The 26,084-nt window shown below is 37.4% G+C and overlaps 3 protein-coding genes across 4 annotated transcripts in view; 2 read left to right on the top strand and 1 right to left on the bottom strand.

The window, feature by feature from the left end:
* Positions 1-6,666, bottom strand: part of Rabgap1 (RAB GTPase activating protein 1) — a 151,048-nt gene extending 144,382 nt beyond the window's left edge. The window contains 1 exon segment of the mRNA XM_047525843.1: positions 6,487-6,666. The gene's annotated coding sequence lies outside the window, so the exon portion shown is untranslated.
* Positions 6,667-6,841: 175 nt separating this feature from the next.
* On the top strand, positions 6,842-24,669 carry Zbtb6 (zinc finger and BTB domain containing 6). 2 transcript variants are annotated; one of them, XM_047524525.1, is made up of 3 exons: positions 6,842-6,915; positions 21,151-21,317; positions 22,484-24,669. In XM_047524525.1, the coding sequence occupies exon 3, from the start codon at positions 22,493-22,495 to the stop codon at positions 23,762-23,764; it is 1,272 nt and encodes a 423-aa protein (XP_047380481.1). In that variant the 5' UTR covers positions 6,842-6,915; positions 21,151-21,317; positions 22,484-22,492; the 3' UTR covers positions 23,765-24,669. The 2 variants fall into 2 exon arrangements, with proteins under 2 accessions (XP_047380481.1, XP_047380480.1); XM_047524524.1 differs by having other exon boundaries at positions 6,874-6,919.
* Zbtb26 (zinc finger and BTB domain containing 26) lies at positions 14,965-20,271 on the top strand. The gene has a single exon (XM_047524522.1). It carries the CDS (start codon positions 15,641-15,643, stop codon positions 17,066-17,068), a length of 1,428 nt encoding a protein of 475 aa, XP_047380478.1. The 5' UTR covers positions 14,965-15,640; the 3' UTR covers positions 17,069-20,271.
* Positions 24,670-26,084: the final 1,415 nt, after the last annotated feature.

A 26,084-nucleotide genomic window follows, 5' to 3' on the forward strand; every position in this document is an offset into this window, starting at 1 on the left:
TCAGTAATATTTCAGGGAAATTTTCCTTCATGTAATACCTAACTAACTACAATTAATGAGTCTATTGACCATTCCCAGTTTCCAATCCACACATTGCATCTGGTTATAGTCCTTAAGCTTTTTAAAATATGACACTTAAAAAAATTAAGATACGGGGCGTGGCACAGTGGCACATTCCTGTAATCCCAGCCACTTAGAAGGCTGAGGCAGGAGAATGGCAAGTTCAAAGCAAGCCTCCGCAACTTAGCAAGGCCCTAAACAACTTAAGAAGAGTGAAACCCTATTTCGAAATAAATTATTTTTTAAAAAGGGTTGGGGATGTGGCACAGTCGTTAAGCACCCCTGGGTTCAATCCCTAGAACCAAAATAATTAATTAAAGACATTGTCTCACTGCAAAAATGAGGTCAATTGAAGTGCAAAAATCCTGAAATCGAATGGTTGCTTCCTCAAGGAGTTACTTAATTTGCTCTTCTATGCCTGGTACTTCCTGCAAATTAGACATAAATCTCAATGCCCAATAGATTCAAACTAAACATTTGAATTAGTGCACATCATATATGATGTCATATTATACTTCATGTTGTTTCCCAATATTAGAACACATACTATGTATTGTACAATATTATATATTTTATCTAATGTAGCAATGCTGATGTTGGCCATTGAATCAGTGATGATGTTCATGCTGTTTTTATCTTTGAGTCCACTTTCAAAACAGACTTTATATACTCTTTTCAATGCCTACCATTGCCATATGTTATAATATCTTATGCCATTCACAGAAAACTAATTTTGGTTTTCAAATGTGCTCAACTTTTTTCAGCATGTGGCTTTGTACTGTAGAACAATATCATTAGTGTAAGAATATAATATGGGTCTGGTATGAAACAAAGCAATGTGGTAGGCAAGAGCCAGAATGGGAAAATCCCTGAATAGTAAAATAAGGAAACTGAAGTTCAACCTAAAGTTACAGGGGTTCCCTTGGATATTTTTTAAAGATAATGACACTGTGATCAGAATGAAAGGATCGTTTTGGTAAGAATGTCCAGCGACCCAATGCAGGAGGATCACAAGTTTGAGGCCAGCTTCAACAACTTAGCAAAACCCTCTCTCAAATAAATAAATAAAATAAAAACCAGTTGTTTTAAAGCCTTTGTCTATTAAGCTAGACACCTGAGCTTCCTCAGAGACAGTTTCTGTTGATTTATTCTTTTCAATAGTTCATACTTGGCTGTATTCATGTATGCCTTGTGATTTTTTGCTGAAAATTGGACATACGAATCTTATAACATGGTGACTTGAAATCAGAAACTCCCACTTCCCTCAGGCTTGCTGTTTTTGTTTGGTTGGTTGGTTGGTATTTAAATTCTCTCTGTTCCAAGGGATCAGCCTAAGGGAAAAGCTTATAGTCTTCTTAGGTCTTTTCTGAGCTTTCATCTGTTCCTGATTAAAGCTTTCTATTTTCCTCCATATTAAGTGGTTGCTTTGAATATCCTAATCCTTACATGTCTGGTTCCCAAATAAAATAACAAGGAAACATACAAAGAAAACAAATGTTTCTTTCTTTCTTGAAGCTGAGTCAGAAAGTGTAAGTTTCAAAGAGATGGGAGAAAGAGTATTTGAGGAAATAAAGGTCAAAAACTCCCCACATTTTTATGATCTATTAATTCACAAAGTCCAAAAAATTCCTATTAGGAAATACTCTGAGCTACATCAAACACATTAGAACCAAACTGTCACAAGCCAAAGACAATCTCCAAGGCAGTAAAAAAGAAGCAAACTGTGACACAAAAAAGATCCTCAATAAGATTAATTCTGATTTCTAACTCCACTTTTTATTTTCCAAATGATCTAAAAGTCAAATGTATAAAATACTTATGTTATCTCTTACCTCAATTAACAAAAAAGTACAGAGCTATATAGGAGCAGAGCTTTTGTATGGTACAAAGTTAAAATGGTATCAATTCAAATTAGATGATTAAATTCATGGATTTCAATCCCTCCTATGTGGCATTAAGAGGGTGGAAACTTAAATCAATTATTGTATTGAGAAATGGGCCTTTGTGATATGATTAGGACTAGATAAGGTTATCAGGAGGAGCCTCCATGATGGAATACTGGTGGCTTTATAAGAAAAGGGAGAGAGACCAGAAGAGGTATGTACACACACACTGTCCCTCTCCCCCGATCCCTCCCCCTTCCCCCTCCCTCTCCCTCTCTCTCTCTCTTTTCAATGATGTCCCCTGCCACTTTGGAACCCTACAGAAGACAAGGCTATCACCAGATTGACTCCTCAACTTTGTACCAGACCTGTGAGCCAAAATAAACCTCTTTTCTTTGTAACTTACCCAGTCTGTGGTATTGTTAGTATCAGAAAACAGACTAATACAGATGTTAAATCCTATTGTAACCACAAAGAAAATATCTGTAGAATATACACAAAAGGAAATAATGCAGAAATCAAAGCTTCATGATTAAGCAAAAACAAGCTAAACACAAAAGACAATTGTAATGGAGGAAATGAGAACTTAAAAGAACTGACTTAAGTTCTCCTTAATATTTTAAATGTAAATGGCTTAAACTCTCCAATCAAAAGACAGAGATAAGCAGACAGTTTTTAAAAAACCTGGTCCAACTGGGTGCAATTACATGCATGTATAATCCCAGCAACTTGGAAGGCTGAGGCAGAAAAATTCCAAGTTCAAAGCCAGCCTCAGCAACTTAGTGAGACTCTGTCTCAAAAAATGGGCTGAGGATGTTGTTCAGTGGTTAAGCACCCTGGGTTCAATCCCTGATAAATAAATAAAATAACTGCAACAACAAATAACCCATGGTCCAAGTACATGCTGTCTACAAACTCATTTAGACCTTGAGACACAATTAGGTTGAAATTCGTGGAATAAGATATTCCATGTAGATAGTAACTAAGAAAGTTACTTACTTAGCTTGCTGGTTATACTAAAATTAGACAAAACAGACCTTAAAATTTAAAAAGTGTTAAAAAGATAGACTATTATATACTAATAAAAGTTTCAATAGAGTAAGATTACATAAAATGTAATCAGTAACTCTTTCAAAATATACGATGCAAAAACTGACACAATTAAAAGAAGTAGTAAACAGTTCTACAATAATAGTTGGAGACTACAATATCCTATATTCCATAAGGGATAGAATAAACAGAAGGCAAGTAAGTAAATTGAGAACTTGAATATCCTAAAACCAACTAGACCTAACAGACACAGATCATCCCATCCAATAACAGCAGAATACATATTCTTCTCAAGTGCATGTGGAACATTCACCAGGACAGACCATACATTAGGCTACAAAAGAAGTCTTTTTTTTTTTTTTAACATAAGATAGACAACTAAAGTATCTTCTAAACATGATGGGATGAAGTTAGAAAACAGTAGCTGAACTTAAACTGGAAAATTCAAAATAAAAACAGAATACCAAAATTTATGGGCTAGTAAAAGCAGTGATCAGTGGGGAAGTTCACATTTGTAAACATCCATATTAAAAAAGAAGAAGCTGCATGCAATGGCACATGCCTGTAATGCCAGTGGCTTGGAAGGCTGAGGCAGAAGGATCACAAGTTCAAAGCTAGCCTCGGCAAAAGCAGGGAACTAAGCAACTCATTGAGATACTGTCTCTAAATGAAATACAAAATAGAACTGGGGATGTGGCTCAGTGGTTGAGTGCCCCTGAGTTCAATCCCCAGTTCTCCCCCAAAAAAAAAAAAAAAAGAGTTCTCAAATTAACAACCTAAACTTTACACCTTAAGGAACTATTTTAAAAAGCATACTAAATCCAAAAGTAATAGAAGGAAAGGAATAAGACAAATTAGAACAGAGATCAACAAAATAGAGAACAGAAAAATAAGAAGAAAAAAAATCAGTGAAACCAGGCAAGGTGGTAACTGCCTGTAGTCCCAGCTACTTGGGAGGCTGAGAGCTGAGATAGGAGGCTTGCTTTAGCAAAGGAATTTGAGACCAGTCTGGGCAACATAGCAAGATTTCTTTAAAAAAAAAAAAACAAAACAAAAAACTACAACAAAATTGCCAACCCTTCAGCTAGACTTTTGAAGAATAAAAAAGATAATACACAAATGACTAAAATGAGACTTCAACGTGAGATCTTTACACTTAATATTACAGATAAAAAGGATTCTAAGAGATTAGTATTAACAATTACTTGCCAACAAATCAAATAACAGAGAAAATGGGCCAATTCCTTAAAACACAAAAATTACCTAAAATGATTCAAGAAATAGAAAATCTCAACAGACCTATAACAAGCAGAGATTGAATCAGCAATTGAAACTTCCCAAAAAAAAAAAAGTCCTGGACGACACAGCTAGCTTTACCTGTGAATTTTATTGAACTTTTAAGGAGCTATTTCTAACAATGCTTCTCAAACTCTTGCAAAAAACTGAAGAAGGAGGAATGCTTCCTAATATATTCTTTGAGGCCAGCATTACACTGGTAACAAAGCCAGACAAATGTATCACAAGAAAATTGTAGATCAATATCACTTATGAATACAAATGCAAAAATAATCAACAAAATACAAATAAGTCAAATCCAAAAGCATATCAGAAGAATTATTCATCATGATCAAATGAGATTCGTTCTAATTAGTTCAATGTGAAATCAATCAATGTAATACATCACAAAATAGAATGAAGACAGGAGATATACAAGCATCCCAATTGATGGAGAAAAGAGATTTAATCAAATCCAACACTTTCATAACATCTCAGAAAACTTGAATAGAGGAGCAATTCCTCAAGGTGATAAAAATATTAATGAAAAATCCACAGTATGAGAAACTTCATACTCAGTGGCTTCAGATGAAAAGCTTTCCCCTTAACATCATGAATAAGACAGAGATGCCCACTCTCACTGCTGCTGTTCAACACTGTGCCAGTATCCAGAGCTACTACATTAAAAAAGAAGATTGAAAAAAACAAAGAAATTTTTTTAAAAAACTACATTGGAAAAGAGAGAAAACAATCTCTATTCACAGACTAAAGACTACACTATCCAGTATGTAGAAAAATCCCAAAGAATTTACAGTATAGCAACTACAGCTAATAAAACAAATTCAGTAAAGTTGAAAGGATACAATAACAACACATAAAGTTGTTTTATACATTAGCAATAAACAATATGAAAAGGAAGTTGAGGAAGTAGTTCAATTAAAATAGCATCTAAATGAATTACACATGCTGAATGAAATTAACAAAGAACTAAATGAATGGAAAGACATCCCATATTCATGGATTGGGTAGACAAAACTGTTGCTGGGCTGGAGTTGTGGCTCTGGTAGAGTGTTCACCTAGCACGTGTGAGGCATTGGGTTTGATCCTCAGCCCACATAAAAATAAATAAAATAAAGGTGTTGTGTCCAAAACTAAAATAATAATAATGATGATGATGCACAGTTGTCAATGATATACGCAGCAAGGTACAGATTCAATACAATTCCTATTCCTAAACCCTTTTATGAAGAACTGGAAATGCAAAAAAATCTCACATAAACAAACCATCTTGAAAAAAAATAATAAAGTTGAAAAGCTCAAAACGTGCAACTTCCAAACACCTGTATCTAGAGTAATCAAAATAGTATTGACTGAGGAGGCTGAGGCAGGAAGATCACAAGTCTGAGGTCAGCCTCAGTAACTTAACTGGGGATGTGACTCAATGGTTAAGTACCCCGAGTTCAATCCTAATAGTGTACTAACAAAAGAATATATAGACCATTGTACTATAAATAGTCCAGAAATACACATATGTATATGTATATGTAGTCAGTTGCTTCTCAACAAGAATGCCAAGACCATTCAATGGGAAAGAGTCTTTTCAACAAAACTGTATATCCACATATAAAAGAATGAAGTTGAATAGAACAAATGGTGATGGTTACACAACACTGTGAATGTAGTTACAGAGTTTAACACAAAAGATTAAAATGATTACATTTTATCACAATACCGCCCCAAGAAAAAAAGAAGAAAAGAAATAGGGAGATTTCAGTAAACAATGGCATTGAAAAGGCAATAAAAATGGTTCTAGAACGATACTAAAATTTTCTGGTTAGGGAGGAATTCGTGGATGATGCAGTTCACCAACACATGAACTACAGGAGATGAGTGGATGCGAGTCTGGAAATGAACTCGAGATAATCAAAAGGTGAATTAACACTGGGATAAGCAATTGGAGATCTCTCCTAAAAGGCTGGCTCGGAAGCTCAGGACAGGTCTCTGGGCTGTTGAGAGAGAACTGTAAAGGGTTAGGACACCGGAGGTAACGGAAGCTATGGGAATGCAAGAGATTACCCTAGGATTGAGGCGGGAGGAGGAAGAACCCCGAGGCAAGACTCTAACGAACACCAACTTCTTAGAGCGATGGGAATAAACTGCTTTCTGCATTCCTGGCTCCCGCGCGGCGAGTCCACATCCCTAAGCGGGAGGGACTTACCAAGGCTTAAGAGCAGAGGCGCCCTTCAGGCCCAAGCATGCAGCAGACGGTGGAGGCCCAGCTCGAGAAGAGCCGCCGAGAAGGGAGCTTGGGTCATCTGGTCCCCCCGAAGCACACAGTGACGAAGGCACCCACGCTTCAAGAACCACCACACCTGCAGGAGCTAAGGAAGTGGCAAGAGTACTGGGCACTCAGTCCACGCCCCGCCCACAACGCGGAAAGTCCCTCTCGAGGCCCCGTCGTCCTCCGAGCATTCCGATTGGTGGAGATGACCATGGAACCTGGAAGTTGTCTTTGTCCGGCCAGGGCTGCCCTTCCGGTTCCGTTGGGTCCCCCTTTGGCTCCGGTTCCCTGCCCCTCCCCCTTCCCGGAGCCCCGAGGGGCCGGAGCTCCTGGCGGTGCCGGATCCTGACGGCGGCCTTTCCCCGGGTCTGTAAGTTGGACGCGGCCGGAGCGCCGGGTTGGGGTGCGGGATCTCTCAAAATGGAACCCCTTGGGGCCCTGGATCGCCTGGGACCTGCACTGGAAAGAGGGCCAAGAGGCTAGCCTAGGCCCTGGGGAACTTAATTAAACCCTTAGTCCGGCCCACGTTGCGCCCCACCCCTTTCCCAGCTTCTGGAGTGGGGAGCCCGAGGATACTCCAGGGACCGCATCCTGGCACCCCAACCCAGGACCCAGCATTTGGCCCCGGTGCTGGACCCTGGCGCCCTGTAGAAAGTGCCAGAGGTGAGGCCCGGGAGACTATCTGCAGGAGCCAGCTGTAGGCAAGGCCTTTAGCGCTGACCCTTGAGAATACGAGTTAATCTTTTGATGGGATTTCCACCAATTTAGCCAGTTGCCACACACTTTATACATTTACTGGCGTTATGCCAGGCACTGGGAATTCGTTAAATGTCGTTAAAATTTTCAGGGTCAAGTGTGGGAGCCATATATAAACAAGTGCCCTTGAGAGAGTGAGTGAAATATAGTTTGTTTTTTATGTACTAACTGTTCAAGGAGCAGTTGCTGGAAAGCCTTTAGAAAGAGACGTCTGAATTATACTTCTTGGCGAGGATAAAGTGTGGAAGAGGCTTTCAGGAAAAAGGAACAGTTGGAGTGCTACTAAGTAATGACTGAATATAATATATGTGTAAAAGAGGAAATGGGGCTGGGGGAGCTTCTGTGCATAAGAAAGTAGACTGGGGTCCAGATAATGAGTGGTTTAATTCTAATGGACACAGATACTTTTTGATGAGTCTGATTTTCATTACAGAAAGTCATTTTGTTATATAAAAAGCCTATAAGGAAGAAATTTCTATAGCTGAATCTGGACTTTTAAAGCTAAAGGTTAGATACTTACTGTAATTAATTTTGAAGGGATAATGGGATAAGTTTGGGGCATGGCAGTAAAGTCCTGAATTAGAGTTATGACAGTTTTGTTGGTTGCTTGACATTTAAAAGTGTTAGGTAATCTTGAAGGAGAAAAAGATATCAAATCTAATTCATAGATTTTAGACCTTTGAAGAATATGATGCCATAATCAGAAATAGAATGATAAGGTTAGTGTAGATTACAAATTCACTTTTTGTACATGTTGAAGTCTAATGGGATAGCCACATAGAAATGCGCAGCATAGAGTTGGAAGTGTAAATCTGGAGATCAAGCTAAGCATGGTGGCATAGAGGTGGAAGCTGTAAGAAGAGCTGGCATCAAAAAGGGAGTACTGAGGAAGGACATTTTGGCAGGGAGGTTAGTGGATGCATTTTATAAAGCTGAAAAAAAAAACTATAACTAGAAGTAGTTGTAGTAGCAGAAACAGAAGGTTTTAGCCACCAAGAAGACCCAGATATCAAGAGAATTGAAGACTCCACTGGATTAATTCATGCAAAGCATCTGAAGGATGAGAAGGAAAAAAGTGATTAATTTCATTATTAAGAGATCATTAGTGACCTTTTAAACTGGGCACAGTGCCACAATGCCTGTAATCACAGCAACTTGGTAGGCTGAGGCAGGATCACAAGTTCAAGCCTCAGAAACCCTATCTCAAATTTAAAAATTTTTGAAAAAGGACTGAGGATGTAGTTCAGTGGTACAGTGCTACTGGTTTCAATCCCCAATACCACCAAAAAAAAAATTTTAAGTGGTGAGCTAATGATATGTGGAGCATTGGTTAAATGAGAATCAGAAAAGAATGCACGTGAAGGAGTTCATAACAAAAACTGACAGTTTTTGTCTATTTACTTAATACATGCTTGTAGATTACATACCACATTTGAAGCTCTTTTAAAAATTAAGTGATTTAGCCAGGCACTGTGGCTCACGCTTATAATCCCAACAGCTTGGGAGGCTGAGGCAGGAAGATCCAGAGTTCAAAGTCAGTCTCAGCAACTCAGTGAAACTCTGTCTCAAAATAAAATATTAAAAAGGGCTGGTATGTGCCTCAGTGGTTAAGCACCCCTGAGTTCAATCCCCAGTACAACCCCCCACTAAATTAACTGATTTAATTTTCATTAACCACTCTATGAAGTAATTTACTATTGATAGATAGGAAAACTGAACCAGAATTGTTAAGTAACCTGCACAAAGTCACATAGAGGTAGTTGAGCAGGATTTCAGTTGTAGAAAATATGACTCAAGAGTCCATGTTTTGCCTCCACTACTATGCAGTGACAATATTTTTGGAGACAAAAGAATAGGAAAACTTTAAGAAAACATAATCTTGATTTTTAAAAAATGAAGAGGCTTGGAAGGAGACAGGTTGAAAAAATAATTAATGAATTTATGTTTGTGTTATATAGTTTTTATTTTTTTTCCTGTCTTAAGTCCTCTTCGATGCCAACTTAGGTCTATTTTTTCCACTCTCATGCTTTATCACTTGCCATGAATAATCAGGGTTTCCTCTGCAGCCTCAGACCCAAATCTAATTAGCTAATAAATCTGTACCTTGATATCATGTAGGCTCTTCTAATACCAGATTCATGGTCTTCCCCTTCAGTATTGTCTAGCTTACTGAATGACAACTGAAGATATTCAGTCATGCAAACCAAATAGCTTGGAGTCATCTTGACATTTTTATTTCCTTTCATCTTCTCCACTTTGGTAATCAAGATGGTCAATTTTTTTTTTTTTTTTTTTTTTTTTTTTTTTTTTTTACCACTGATCTATATCCCAGCCCCCTCCCTTTTTTTTTCTTTTTGAAATAGGGTCTCACTAAGTGGTTGAGGATATCTTCAAATTTACCATTCTGCTTTAGTTTATCGATTCACCACCCCTTAAATCTATTTCCTCTCCATCCATATTATCATTATTTCTATTCAGGCCCTCATCTTTTCTGTCTCGATCTGTTAAAATAACATCATATGAAAAGGTTTCCTTGCCTGTGCAGCCACTGTTCTGTAAGCCATCTCCATAATTAATTAATTAATTAATTAATTTTTACTTGCAGAGTTTTGAATAGTGTAAAGAATCTGGGCAACATGCATTTTAAGTAATAGAGAAATAGCTTACAGTAGGCACTTTTGAGTAGCTTAAATGAGGTTAAGTTTAGTGATGAGGGTGTGTGTTTAGGAATTCTTAACATAAAGAGAATAATAAAACACTGAGAAACCATACAGGCTTTCTGAGGAAGTAGGTATTTAAAAAGCATAGCAAAAAATCCAAAACTGAGCTTTGAAGGATATACTCCTTTACTTAATTTAGTGAAGCCTCAAGGAACTAACTAGCAAAAACAATGGTAGAAAACTGAGGTCAGTAGGTAAGAAACTTGTTTACTTCTGATCATTAGTTTAAGAAAAATGAATTAATGCTAGGATATAGCTCAGTGGTATAATGCATATAGCTTGTGCAAGGCCCTGGGTTTTAATCCCAGCACCACAAAAAATGAAATAATATAAATAAGAATGAGCTAGCTCTATATTTGTCAACCTAATCAGCTCTCAAAAAGAAAAAAGTGAAAAATGTTACAAAATTTACATGTTAAGAAACACGTTTGTGTATTCTCTGGTAGGTATGTAGTATTGTTTTTACTTCTCATGGGGAGAATGAGCATCAGTAAAGATCAAACAAACTTCAGTATTGAGTGGTAGGCACTTGGGAAGAGAAATTTTCTCTACAATGACTAAAATTTTTCTGGAAATAATATATTTCTATATATATTAATTACATTTAAAAGTCCAAGCAAAACAAGAGAGTGAGAACTTATAGAATGTAGTTCATGAAAGTCAACCAAAAGAAGAAAACTAATGAGGTTTACAGATAGGAAGACTGTAGCATAATACAGCCTGTTTGTAAGACAAGATCCCAGGTTGCTGTGAGTGCTAAGTTGAAGGATAAGGGCACTCTGAGGTAGATGAGCAAACAGACTAGCATGATTTTAGGAGTTTATTATCGAGAAAGAAAGTTTCTCTTAGCAGCAGTTATTATGGGTATCTGAGATAAGAAACTTGGGTACTTTCTCACTGCTTATTCTATAATAATGAATACTGACCCATCTAGGATATTCATTAGCCCTTTTTTATTATTCCTGTTTGAACAAAAAAAGGGAAAATTTTAATTTTGTTATTCTAAAATAATAATGGAAGAATTGTATAAATATAAACAAAGAATGTAATCTTAAGTGAGAATATCTCTGTTTACATTGACGTTTGAGAAATGGTTATCAGCAATATTTAGATTTAATCTCAGTAACCCGGACAATAGATGAGGGCCTGCTATGGCAATAACATTAAGAATGGAGTGAGAGAATTTGGGAATCATTCTAAGGAAAGAATCAATAGAATGTGACTGTGTCTTCATTCTATGTGATAAGTTCTTTGCTTTCTTTGAGTTACAAAGAGCTCTACTATAATCCTGAATTTTTTATGACTATTAATGAATACTTACTATTATACTCAGAAGTTACCTACAGCTGGGGATTCTGAAATCAAATATATTCATGTTTATTTTGTATTATTTGCAAATGGTATTGAGTTTCAGTCTACAAAGGTAAATATACAAATATGGAAAAGTTATAATAAAGTTAGATGAGAAAGGAAGGTATAACAAGGATAAAGACGTTAAATGCAATCAGGAATATGACTAATACATAAATGATTTGTACCATTAAATTCTTTATACTTGATGCAAGTTTGGCTTTTAGTGATAATGTTTATTTCTAAACATAGCTTTGTATTGAAGCATTAATAAAACATATAGAAGTATACAAATCATAAGTGTATAGCTCAATAGATTTTCTTGGCCTACTCTTGAGATACCCAATATGAGGAGAGAAATCTGAACTATTATACAATTAAAATATTATCCTTATAAAACTGCATCTAGCCTAGTTGTTTCATACATGGAATTTGGCATTATGCAGCTGGGGCACAAGTTTTAGATGTAACACTTCCTACTTCTATTAGTTTCAGCAAGTTGTGGATGATAATAATACCTGCCTAGAGAGATTTTCTGGATTAGAGTCAATTTAGGTAAAACATTTAGTACTTGGCATGTAACAAGAATGCAGAAATGGGTAGCTATCATTTCTTATTTTAAAAATTAAGCTAGTTTATTAGAAATGTAATTATTTTTGTATTACATATTTTGTGGGTATGTGTGTGTATGTGATGTTAGGTAGGGATCAATAGAACCTAGGGCATATGCTAAGCAAGCACTTTACCAATGAGCTACACCCCAACCCTTTAATATGTTTTGTTTTTTCCCCTATTACCTGTTTTTAAAACATCAAAACAAAGTGTTTAAATTTTGGTTTTATATGATCAAAACTATTTTTGAAAGAAACCCTTGAAGGACAGTTTCCCCCACGTACTCAACAGAGTATCATGATATTAAAGAGCATCCCTTTATAGCTCAATAATAATTCCTTAGGGAACATTAAGAATGTGTTATTCTGCTGGTCTTTTTTTTTAATAAAAGGTAAAGTGTAACAAATATTTGGTCCTTTCCAGCAAATAACTAACAATCTATTGAAAAGAGAACTCATGGCAGGAAACAATTAAGGGATAAACTATGTGGCCTGGAAATAAGAGGAGTTTATCAGAGGGAGACAATACAGCTAAATGACACATATTTGGAAAAACTTCCTAAAATAAACAGTAACTTTCCCTCACATTCTTGGACTATAGCAGGCAGATCAAAGCAAGCACTTTCCTAAGATATCCATTTGGCTGTTCCTGATGTTAAGTTTCTGAGAACTCATGACTTAAAAAGTAAACGAGATTGCATTCCCGTTCCTCACCTTCAGAGTATCAAGGAACAGTTTTCCCTCAGGACAGTCATCTAAAACTGTGAGTGCTGTCACACTATAGGTGGAAATTCTGACCTGAGGGTAACATGGTCAGCTATAATGCAGCCAAGACCAGCTGAAGTCTTAAAAAACAATGCCACTTTTGTTTAGCCACTTATCATTTTTATAATTTCTGGTTGTTATCAACTGAAACAGTCACTGTTCCAATTTGAGAGCAAACATTTTAAGCTACTGCATTTGCTACCACTTACCAGTGATACAGTTTGCTGCTTTATATTACTGATAAAAGTCCTTATGTCTTCTAGATTTTTCCTTTGTATTTGATACTGCCTTTCCTTGGTTACACTTGCTTCTCTACATCCCTTCTTTGTCAGTGCAGTTTTTAACTTATTGTGATTCTTTATTATCCATATATTCAGAATGCAATTCAGAGGGAAAGCATGTACTTTGTTTATTTAAAACACCTGTGCGGGGGCTGGGGAGATAGCTCAGTTGGTAGAGTGCTTGCCTTGTAAGCACAAGGCCCTGGGTTCGATCCCCAGCACTCCCTCCCCCCCCCCAAAAAAAAAAAAAAAAAAAAAAAAAAAAACCTTGCCATACCAGTTCCCATTTTTCATTCACATCCAGCTGACCTCCCTGATTTAGAATCTTTACACATTTGTGGTTTTCATTCTCTACATCCAGTGAGTTACCAAGTTCTCTGAGTGATCTTTTATTTTTCCTTGCTCCTTTTTCCCATTTTTATTTCTTTCTAGGCCCTTGTGGCTTCTGATTTGTAATGCCTCTGCAGGCAATAAGATAGTCTTCATATCAATTCTACCTTCTTACTACTTTCAGATTCGTCCTATAGGTTCAGCCAATGCAAACTATCACCTGCTGTATGTTTATATAATAGTAGGTAATGGGAGGATACACCAGTTTGAATAGAAGAGAGTTTAGCTGGTAATGAGGCAAGCAGTGTAGCTGCAATAGCAGAATTTACAGCAAAAGAAAAGAATACTTCACCCTACAAGATGTGGGTTCCTGCATTAGTCCCATTGAATAGCATGGAGAGATTGTTCTCATGCCGTAACCAGAGTTTGGAGGGGAAGGAAGTATTTAATGAAGTGTTCTAGGGTTATGATAGAAGTACCATGTTATGGGCCCTAGAGACAACACTTGTACTCTAAGGGATTAGGGAAGGGGATTAGGAAATAAAAATTGGCTAGAAGTTAGTGTTCTAGACTAAGGATACAATTGTGGTAAGATCTGGTGTCAGTAGAATTACCATTCAGGTATGGAGGAACAGGAACAAAACCTGAACTCTATTATGAACTGATATTCTGTGAGCCTCTGAAAGTCAATGTTATTGAAGTTAAAATGACAGAGATTAGCCTTTGGTACAGATATGGCCAGGAAAACTAGTGTTGTCATTTAACTGAACTAAAAGACTGATGAATACAAAAAAATTCAAGGTGAATTTCCAGACACACTGGGATTGTAGAACTATAAGATATAAAAAGAGACTGTCAGTTTATTATCTTTACAATGACTAGTATACTAGAGTGTTAGTATGGTTAATTCATCTTTCCCCTTTAGAGAGACACATGGGAAGCCAGGTTATGAGACAATCTGGAGTGTGGAATTTGATCATGGAGACTATCCAAAAGAACTGCTATGAAAACAGACCAATATGCAGAGTTTTTGTTTTTTTAACAGTGCTAAGGATCAGAGCCAGGGCCTTATGCATGCTAGGCAAGTGCCCTACCACTGAGCTACATCCCCCAGACCTGTGCAAAGTGTTTTAGCAAAGATACTGTCTCTGTGGTTGAAGAGAGTATGCCTGTTTGCCTTAATTATTAGTTTTAGTTAACAGGTTTATTCAAGAGGTTAGTCTTCAGGAGACAACAGGGAAGTCACTCAAGGATTTCATGCAGGGGTAGGATGTGACCATGTGTTTTTAAAAGATGGCATGTGGTGTATAAGAAGGAATAGAAACTAGAAGCCAAGAAAAATATATATGAATCAGTTCTAGTCGTCCATGTGAAAGTGTATGATGGGTAAATAGGGAAAAAGAGGAAAGAACAGAATCTAGCAGGGGATTGATTAGATCTACATTACTCCTATTCATGTTCCTACCAAGTGACTTGACTGGCTTTTCTGTATCAAGTATTTTCTTTATTTTCTCTATCAAAATTTTTTTTTGTTTTTGTTGTTTGTTTGTTTTGGTACCAAGGGTTGAATCCACCCAGGAGTGCTTAACCACATCCCCAACCCTTTTTACTTTGAGATGAGATCTCACTAAATTGCTTAGGCATTCACTGAGTTGCTGAGGCTGGCTTTGAATTTGTGATCCTCCTGCCTTAGCCTCCTGAGTCAGAGGGATTACAGGCATGTGCCAAGGTGCCCAGCTGAAGAAATGTTCTTAAAACAGAGTTTAGATTTCTCCACAGTGCACAGGATAAAGAAATATGATTTTGATACTTACCAAACATTGTCCCTCTACATCTGTGACTTTTTCACTTTATCACAGAAACACTTACATAAATTCACATTGGTTTAGACAGAAAAGGGGTTGCCCAGGAATGTGTGTGGCAAACAGTGTTGCTGTGGTTCTTTAAAATACAAAACAAAGGAAGAGTATTTTGTCTTAGAAGAAGCAGGTCCATGGTTTCATAAAAATAAACCAATTCTTTATCCTTACATTGGTTGGGAAACCTGACAATTCTCATTTGCGAAGTGAATAGATATTCTTGGAGTAACGTGGAGTATATATTCTTATATTAAGTATCTTAAAAAGTTGAGTAAATGTCCAGCTGTTTACACTTATACATGTCTACTCTTCAGGTGCAATTGACACTTGATGTTGGTAAGGAGCAATTTTAATAGCCATTAAAACAATTAAAGTAGCTTCCTCTTTCAAGGAAAATTTCATTTGGATACATACAAAAAATGACAACAAATTTGGTTTTGGAAGGTAAATCCAGGTTTCTTGATTGTTTGAATTTCCTTCAATTCAACCTTTTTACATTTCTGTCCTTTAGGTCTGCCAAAATGTCTGAAAGATCAGATCTCCTTCACTTCAAGTTTGAAAATTATGGAGATTCAATGTTACAAAAAATGAACAAATTAAGAGAAGAGAATAAATTTTGTGATGTTACAGTTCTCATAGATGATATTGAGGTACAGGGGCATAAAATTGTGTTTGCTGCAGGTTCCCCCTTCTTAAGAGACCAGTTTTTACTGAATGATTCCAGAGAGGTGAAAATCTCAATATTACAGAGTTCTGAAGTGGGGAGACAATTGCTCTTATCCTGTTATAGTGGTGTGCTGGAATTCCCTGAGATGGAACTGGTAAATTACTTGACTGCTGCGAGTTTTCTTCAGATGAGCCACATTGTAGAACGGTGCACACAGGCCCTGTGGAAGTTTATAAAGCCAAAACAACCAATGGATAGTAAAGAGGGATGTGAACCACAGAGTGCTTCTCCCCAGTCAAAAGAACAGCAGGGAGATGCCAGAGGCTCCCCAAAGCAGGACTCACCTTGTATTCATCCATCTGAAGACAGTATGGATATGGAGGACAGTGATATTCAGATTGTTAAGGTAGAATCTATTGGGGATGTATCTGAGGTTAGAAGTAAGAAAGATCAGAACCAGTTTATTTCTTCTGAACCCACTGCTTTACACTCATCAGAGCCCCAGCACTCCCTGATTAATTCAACTGTGGAAAACAGAGTAAGTGAAATAGAACAAAACCATCTCCACAATTATGCCCTTTCTTATACAGGCAGTGATAACATCATCATGACCTCAAAAGATGTTTTTGGGCCTAATATTCGAGGTGTAGACAAAGGCTTACAGTGGCATCACCAGTGCCCAAAGTGTACCAGGGTGTTTCGTCACCTGGAGAACTACGCCAACCATTTAAAAATGCACAAACTCTTTATGTGTCTACTCTGCGGCAAGACTTTTACTCAGAAAGGCAACCTTCATCGACACATGCGCGTACATGCCGGAATTAAACCTTTCCAGTGTAAAATCTGTGGGAAAACCTTTTCTCAGAAGTGTTCCTTACAGGATCATCTTAACCTTCACAGTGGAGATAAGCCCCATAAGTGTAACTATTGTGACATGGTTTTTGCACATAAGCCAGTTTTGAGGAAACACCTTAAACAGCTGCATGGCAAAAACAGCTTTGATAATGCCAATGAGAGAAATGTGCAAGACCTCACAGTGGATTTTGATTCTTTTGCTTGTACAACAGTAACAGACTCTAAAGGGTGTCAGCCACAGCCTGACGCAACACAGGTCCTGGATGCAGGTAAACTGGCCCAAGCTGTCCTGAACTTAAGGAGTGATAGTACTTGTGTGAATTGAGTAGGGACTTAATGCTCACAACTAGCAGTGACTGAGAATGTGGCAATAGTCTGAGTCTTTTTAGGAGTGGTTTTGCTAGTTTGACTTCTCTGAAGCCTCTATGCAGGTGGTATGGGGTGAGTGAAAGCACTAATAGACCAGGCAACTTAAACCACTTGGAGTGGTTTTGCCTTCCTTCTGATCTCTCCCATTTTCTGTTTTATTTATCCTGTGATGTCTGTTTTCCTTTCCCAAGGAATACTTCCATTTGTCTACCTAATGTTGATTTGTCTTAGACTGACACTGTTTTAGGCTTTTATCAGGCCCAGTCTGAAGGTCACCAACAAATTAATAATATCATCCTATTCTCCATTAATAGAGGCTATGCTAGGTGAATAATTTTTCTTTGGCAAAAAAATAGTTTGAGATATATGGTAATACTGCTGTTGATCTGAGTGTGATAGAACCCTCTGGTTGCCTACTGATAATTCATCCACGTCTGATAAATTAATGAATCTGCTTCCTACCATTTGTACTTGCCTGCAGCTGGCTATCAAGAAGTATGTTGGTTTGTTGTATGCCCTTTTCAACACTATTGTAGCCCAACTTCATCTCACTGTTCACATAGACCAGAGTACAATCTTTTCAGCAACACCTGGAGACAGATCACCACCAGGAGTGTAATTAACAAAGGACAGAAATACAGTTAATACAACAGTACTCATATGGAAAGTCTTCCAGGTAGCACATCCCACCAAGAGACCAGATTCTTAAAGTGTAACTTCCTGATGCTTTTGAAATTGTGATTGCTTCTGGCACATTTGAAATGTGCTAAAAAATAATGGTTTCTCTAGAAAGGGGGCTGTTGAGGAGACTCTGAACTTTGCATCAGAGTTTAGCCATCAGAAAGGTGAGTTTGGCTATTAGAGTTTTGTCCAGTACACTATAAGTATCTCAATTTTCCTTTCATCATATCTTGATTCCTAAAATATATGGAAAAATTAACTGGAACACAGAGGAACAATCTGCATTCAGAACAATGTTGTATTCAAATACCCCTCCTAAAGGTACTCCATCCCACTTTCCTACCTTCAATGGATTGATAATACAAAGTTGATCTTCCAATATGGAAAAACAAAACAACTGTTTCTCCCACAGCACATTTCAGACATAAATTTTAAGTCTTTTATTTGTTTAAGACACCCTGAGTTAGATTTAGGTAATAGGAGCATTAAGAGTACTTAGAGAATCTTAGGAGATCATTTATTCCACCTCTTTCCATTTAAGTTGGGGCATCGAAAGCCAAGACTGGCCAAAGTAGATAAGTGATAAATATGAACTAATATCTCCTTACTTCATTATACCTTGACTTAAATTAGTACATGATGGAGAATAATGCATTAGCGAAAAGCTCCCAGTTTGTATTTCACCTCTGTGTTTACCTGTTGGCTTTCTGAGACAGCCTGGATTTTGCCAACACAATATCACAGAGGGACTTACTTGTGTTAGTTATTATTTTTTAAGATTTATTTAATTTTTTGCTGGGGATCAAACCCAGAGCATGTTGTGCATGCTTGGCAAGCACTCTACCACTAAGCTACATCACCAGCCTATTAATTATTTTTTAGTTTTTTAAGTATTACATTCTTCCCAAGCAAGTGACTGATAAGTTGAATGTTGTTAGGGAGGGAAAAAGCAAGTAAGAATGTGAGAAGGCTCCCAATGTGAAATTGATTTGTTTGGAAAAATATTTATTTTGTTTTTTCAGGATTTTGTTTTTATTTTTGAGCAATGAGAATGCATGCAAAGATAATCAAAAGTTAGGCTAATTCATATAGTCTGATGGGTTATAATTTGATACAGTTACATGTGAGTCAAATTTGAAGTATATTTCTCATTTAAAAATTTAAAATGAGAATACAGTTGAGTGATGAGACCACTAGATACCTTATATGTCCAGCATTACTCATTATTATGTTCTAATGCTGCTTCCTAGCATTCTAATTGGTATATGATCCAAAGACTATCATTTCTATGCAACAGTGAGCCTACAGTATCAACCAGTGTTGTTATTTTCTCTGAACATCATTTCTTCACAGGAAAATTTCAATATGGAATACTTCCTTTGGTCATATGCATGTCCTGTTTTTGTACTAGTGTGAAGACTGAAAGGCATGGGTTCAAATATGATTGGTCTCTTTGGTTGGAGACTATTTGGTTGGAATTCAAACTTTTTTTTTTTTAAATGCTGGGGATTGAACCAAAGGCCTTGTGTATGCTGAGTACATGCTCTACCACTGAACTACACCTTCAACCTCAAGAAACATTTATTAAGCACCTACTGTTGCCAGGCACTATATAGATAATGAGGATATGAAGGTAAGATTTGATAAGGTCCCTGCCCTCACGGACCTTATTGTCTTATGTGGTCTAAGGGAGACAAGGTCTCAATTTGATTTTCTAGTAAGAAAAACTGCCTTGTTTTCTTTGATCACTTAAAGCATTTTTGTGATTTTTCTGTTAGTAAAACTTTTAGTTCTCACTTTTTGCAAGTGCAAACCACTGAACTAATCTGCAGTCTCCTCCATTTCTTGGCTGGAGAGGTGTTTTGTTTCTGTGAGACATTTCCTAATTTTGGTGAGTTTCCTTTTCTCCTTCTTTGCTTATACATGTTTCTTAGATTATGCTGCAAAGAGTTCAAGTTACTGATATGAAGTAAGTTTTATAGAGGAAGATGACTTTCAAACATAGTCGTGTTCCTATAGAGAAGAATTTAAAAATCTTAGTCTTTCAGCATTTGTATTTTATCCATCCCCAGGATAATTAAAAAGGAGAAAGGACTCTTTTCCAGCTTGGTTTTTAAAAAAATTACTGTGTCTCAGTTATTTATTTATTATTTAATTTTAAAGACAAACTCCAAACTGAAGTGGTTCTGAGGTAAATCAGATGTGGTTTTAATTTGTCTTAGTTTCTTCATTAGATCTATGATGGAAGGTGACCAGTGTCACCACTTCTAAAATCTTGTCCTAAACAAACCACCCAGAACATTTTATTTCAGCTCATGAATAGCTGTTCTAAATCTGTTGTATGTTAGACATACTATGAACTACCTCTTCACTTATTATGGGGAAGTTTCCTTAATAAAAGTGTGACAATTAAAACTCTGGTGTCAGTGATTTACTTTCTTATTCTCTCCCCTCCTGCTTTTTCAGTTGCTTGAATTTGGATCCAGAATGTTTCTATTATTTAAAATACATATTAATTATGCTGAGTATACTTTCAGAAGGAAATATGGGCAAACCAAAATTAGTTATTACTGGAGTCTTGTTATTTCCATGAAAATTTGCTGAGTAGATAAAGCAGCTGTTTCAAAAATTGGTTGAGACATTCCTTCATTCCACAAATATTTTATGCCTACTAAGTACCAAACTCTAGGAAAGCAAAATCAGGAAGCAATGTCTTAAATACCTCCTCCTGTATGGGACACAAATATCAATGCACAATACAGGTATGATAAGTGCAGTATTGACAGCAGGCAAAAGGATTACGGGGCTGGGAACCAACTAACAGGATGGCTGGAGGGATGGTGTGTTTTTAAGGATAAGTGGGAAGAAGTGCTTTGTGCGCGTAAACGCGCTGCTCTCACCCCCAATTCTTTTTGAGCTGGGAATGTAGCTCAACGGTGGAGTCTTGCCTTTCACGAGCGAGGCTCTGGATTTAATCCAGCGAGAAACAGGTAAACGCAGGACCAAAGAGGGTGGTGAGCAGACTTGATGCTATGTTGCTGTATTCAGATTGGACCCAGATCCTGATGGCATAGCTAGGCAATCTTGAACACTGAGCCCTGTGGTAGTTTTTCCTTTCCTCCGCCACTTTTCGGGATGTAAATGGCTCTGTAAAGGGAAGCCCCGCCCCGTAGTAATCCGTAAGGACCCATCACGGGTTCCGGCGTTGGGTACTGCGGCAACGTGCCACAACCCAACTTCACACCCGTCTCCAATTCGCATGTTGGGGAGGACTCACGAAGGGGAATGACTCGCGTGCCGAAACTGGGAAGAAGAAAGGAGGCTCGCTGGCATTCGGGCGCTTTTCTGTCGTTCCAGGAGCGAGGGGACTGAGGAGAAACCGTCTCAAATGTCCTTCCGGGGCGCCAAGGCCCCCAGTGAAGAATAAAGCTGGTTGACACCGGATGTGTTTCCTCCCAGGCTAAGTCCACCTTCCGGCCCGGCCGCCGCTACCGCGGAAGCCTCAGCCCCGGTTTTCTGGGTCGGTAAGTGAGCTAGTAGGCGATTCGCCAGGTGGCGAGACCTGAAGAGGAGGAGGAGGGCGGCAGGGCGCGGCCGCCGAGAGGCTAATCGGGTGCTGTAGTCCCTCGGCCGACAGGGCTTTGGCCCCGGAAAGCTCGGCTTGTGGCGTACGCGGAGCTGCAGGGTCGCCCTGGCTACCTGTGATCCAGCGCTAGGGCTACAGTGTTGCCCGCGCTCCTCCTGCTGCGTGTGGGCCCCCTGGCTCACGGAGAAACTTGGAGGAATCAGGCGCCTGCTCGCGGTGCTCTGGGAGCGACTGACCCTGTGGGAGGATAAGTCCCTGTGGTCTCATTTGTTTTAGGTTAAAGGAGCCTAATCATGAGCTGCAAAAAAGAGCTGGAAGCGCGAATATAATAGCAATGCAGAGGTGTATTTAGGTGTTTCTATCCGAGCGATGATGAAAAATTTAGTATCTAAGGAACTTAGAGTATGATAAATAGGAGATAAAGATGTAAAAATGAATCAAGCTCAAATACTGAAGGATCGTGCATTCTTTTTAAGAACTAATGGCCATCCTGAGGTGAAGGAGAGCAATGGAGGACTTAAATCAGAAGAGAGATTTATAAAAAGAAAAAAAAAATTAATGACGTTAATTCGGGTGGAAATCAGGAGGGTAGTTTGTAATGTAGGAGAATGTTAATGTCGAGGAGGTCTGGGGGAAAACATGGTAGTGATCCATGTGAACAGGCCTGAAAACCTGTAGTAGAGGTGGGGAACAGAAGGTCTGTACATTAAGGTTTCTAATTTGGGATATTATGCTAAGTTTACTTTTTGATGATAACTACACCTTTTCCTGGATATTAAAAATTACATGTTCTTGATCATAAGGTGTATAAAATTTAGCCAAGGAAACAAATCTAGAAACTGCTCCCTACAATTCAGTGCAATATGTGTTGTAGCAAAATATGAAAAATGTGTCTTGAGATCAGAGACCATTATAATTCTCTGGATTTTGAGATGGTGATAGAGGGGTTCACTCTTAGCACCCAGAGTAGAATTTGGGTCTTTTTTCCATTTCAGGTTTGGGTTTTGTGAGGAAGGAAATTGTTCTTACTATCACAGCTAGAAGCAGCGTTCCCTGTCATCAATGCGTTCCCTTACATCAATGTTTGTGTTTTATTCTGCTTAGATTTTGACCATGGCTGCTGAGTCTGATGTTCTCCACTTCCAGTTTGAACAACAAGGAGATGTGGTCTTGCAGAAAATGAATCTCTTGAGGCAGCAGAATTTATTTTGTGATGTATCAATATATATTAATGACACCGAGTTCCAGGGTCACAAGGTGATATTGGCTGCTTGTTCCACTTTCATGAGAGATCAGTTTTTACTCACACAATCAAAACATGTCAGAATCACCATTCTGCAGAGTGCAGAAGTTGGCAGAAAATTGTTGCTCTCTTGCTACACTGGAGCACTTGAAGTAAAAAGAAAAGAGCTTTTGAAATACTTGACTGCTGCCAGTTACCTTCAGATGGTTCACATTGTGGAAAAGTGCACAGAAGCTTTGTCAAAGTATCTGGAAATTGATCTAGCTATGAAAAACAACCAACACACTGACCTTTGTCAGTCTTCTGATCCAGATGTGAAGAATGAAGAAGAAAATTCTGAGAAAGACTGTGAGATAATTGAAATTTCAGAAGATAGCCCCATAAACATAGATTTCCATGTTAAGGAAGAGGAAAACAATGTGTTACAGGCCACAGTAGAGAGCTTGACATCTGAGAGCAAGGAAATGAAGTCACCAGAGCTGTCCCCAGTAGATATAGGTTTTAAAGACAATGAAATTTGTATCCTCCATGTAGAATCTATCAGTACAGCTGGTGGAGAAAATGAGCAGTTTTCACAGCCTTGTACCTCATCAAAAGGAAGCATGTATTTCTCTGAAACACAGCATTCATTGATCAATTCTACTGTGGAGAGCAGAGTAGCAGAAGTTCCTGGGAATCAAGGCCAGGGTTTATTTTGTGAGAATACTGATGAAAGTCATGGTACAGCAAATGAGATTCAGAACCTGGAGGAAAGTTACTCACTGAGGCACCAGTGTCCCAGGTGTCCTCGAGGGTTTCTTCACGTTGAAAACTATCTACGCCACCTTAAGATGCATAAATTGTTCTTGTGCTTACAATGTGGGAAAACGTTTACACAGAAGAAAAATCTTAACCGGCACATACGAGGGCACATGGGCATTCGGCCCTTTCAGTGTACCGTGTGCTTGAAGACCTTTACTGCAAAAAGCACACTTCAGGACCACTTGAACATACACAGTGGGGATCGGCCATACAAATGCCATTGTTGTGATATGGATTTCAAGCACAAATCTGCTCTCAAAAAGCATTTAACCTCTGTTCATGGCAGAAGCAGTGGTGAAAAATTACCTAGGCCTGATCTTAAAAGGCAAAATCTACTATAATTGGAATCATGGACTTCCTTGATAAACTTTGTATCATTCTCATAGACTTTAGAAATGCAGTATTTGTAATGTTTTGTCATCCCTACCCCCTGCCTTTCTAGGTTTTATTTTTTAGGTCTGCCTACACATGTTATTCTTTCTGAACTTTTCAAAGTTCCAGAAAATTTTGAGAGGCACGATAAAGCTATGGGACTCTGCCTTATCTTGTACATTATATATATGTTCCAGTGGTACACTTTGAGAAAAAGTATTCTATTCAAATATTCTTGATTCTGACGACAGAGGTATTTGCAGTATTTGCAGATTCTGATTTGTAGTCTCTAGATAATTGACTTAAGTGTTAAACCCAACTATATCTTAACTTTAATGAATTAGAATGATGAGGAAATAAATTTTAAGATGTACTATTATTCATTCATTAATAGTCTGGGGATTAATTAATTAATTCCCTGGGGATCGAACCCAGGGCCTTGTGCTTACAAGCCAAGCACTCTACCGACTGAGCTATCTCCCCAGCCCCACTAGTCATTTTAAGAACAGGTATGACTAGGAAAATTTTTTTCTTTTCTAGCCAATGCTCCTGGATCTAAGCTAAACAAACACCAAAATACCTATTATTTTAAATTATAAAGGAACACAATTCAGATTTACTTTGGAATAGAACTCTCTTAGAAAAAGTTAAATTACTTAAAATGCTTTTTATTAGTTTTTTATTTCTTTTTATTAGTTTTCATTATATGTATTTTAGAATTATTAACTAGACTCTTGAATTTACTTAATACAGTTGAATTAATTTTGTGGCCAAAAAATTAAATGATTGGCATGAAGGTATGAAAAATACTTATCTTTGAAATTCTGACTTTATCAAAGATATTTGTTCTTCTCTTTTTAAACTGTTCTTAAGTCCCCCCCCTTTTTCTTTTTCTCTTTTTTCTTTTTTTTTTTTTTTTTTTGGTTAATATAATTTTTTTTTTCCCTTTTTGCTGTATAGTTTTATGAATTTGAACACATAAGTTTGTGTACCCCCACTGCAATTGGGATGTAGAACAGTTCCATCACCTCCCTAATCTCCTTGATGCTGCCTCTTTGTGGTCAGTTCCTCCTAGCTCTAAACCCTGGCAGTAGTTCTTCATCACTATAACTTTGCCTTTTCTGGAATGTCATATAAATGGAATCTTAGTATATTCCCTCTTGAGATTTTTTTCCAACCAGCATATTGCCTTTGAGGTTAATTCATGCATGTATCAATTTTCATTTCCATTTTCCTTTTTGCCAATATGTTAGTTTTAGTTGTCACCAGATGAACGTTTTAAATGTGAATAGCTGCTAGTGTTAGTTATTAGTTATAATAGTTTCATTTACTTTGATGCTCTGTTAAACAAAAATATTACCCATCCCTAGAGTTTATTTGATATTTCCAGAAAAGCACCAAAAGCAAAACCATATGATTACTTTAGTAGGAGTAATATTCTGAGTCAGCTCTCTTAATATCCCTGCCTACATATAAAACAAAACTTGTTTTCGTTGTCATAACAAAGATGAAAATATATCACAAGGCAAATCACCTCCTCTAAAATGAAGGGACTACTTTTAGTAAAGAAGCCTGACTGCATATATTTTAACTTTCAAACTTCTCTGCTTTCTCTACTTACCTCAGCTTTATGTAGAATTTCTGCTGTACTTAATTTCTATTGAAGTCCTACTATATTTTAAAACATAATATACTTTGTACCACTTATAAGAATTTTGCGAAGAATCATATTGATTATTATAAGTATAAAATATTGTTCTTGTGATACTTTCGTGGGAAAGATCTTCTCCATAGAATTTTACTCTGGGGAGAGACTTTAAAGAATCTAGGTCTCATATTTGATGAGAAAACTGACTTTATAATCCAGGTCACTAATTAATGACATGGGCAGGTCACCTGTCCTTTCAACTTTTCTTAATTTTATGTGTAATAACTTTGGTCTTGATAATTTGTAAAATCATTTCCAGGTCTAAAGTTCTATGATATTATATTTAATTCTTTTGGGGAACAGAAAAGTGGAAAGCAAGAGAGAAGAATTTTGTATCTATGAATGTTGCTATATAAGTATGCCATTGGAAACAATTTTTCTAAAGTAGTGTTTTTCTTCCACTGGTAATATAATAGTTCAGTGCTTAATTTTTTTTCCCATTTGACTAAGAGTGACCATTTATAGTTGTGAAAATATTTCCCTTTCAGGAATAGTTTGTGATTGAAGTACTTATTTTTCCTTACTAGGATGAAATTTTGAAGGGAAGGGCTAAGGATAGGAGAAGAGGGTGAAATAAAGTA

The sequence above is a fragment of the Sciurus carolinensis genome, chromosome 14 (assembly GCF_902686445.1).
Source record: "Sciurus carolinensis chromosome 14, mSciCar1.2, whole genome shotgun sequence".
NCBI classification, from domain to species: domain Eukaryota; kingdom Metazoa; phylum Chordata; class Mammalia; order Rodentia; family Sciuridae; genus Sciurus; species Sciurus carolinensis.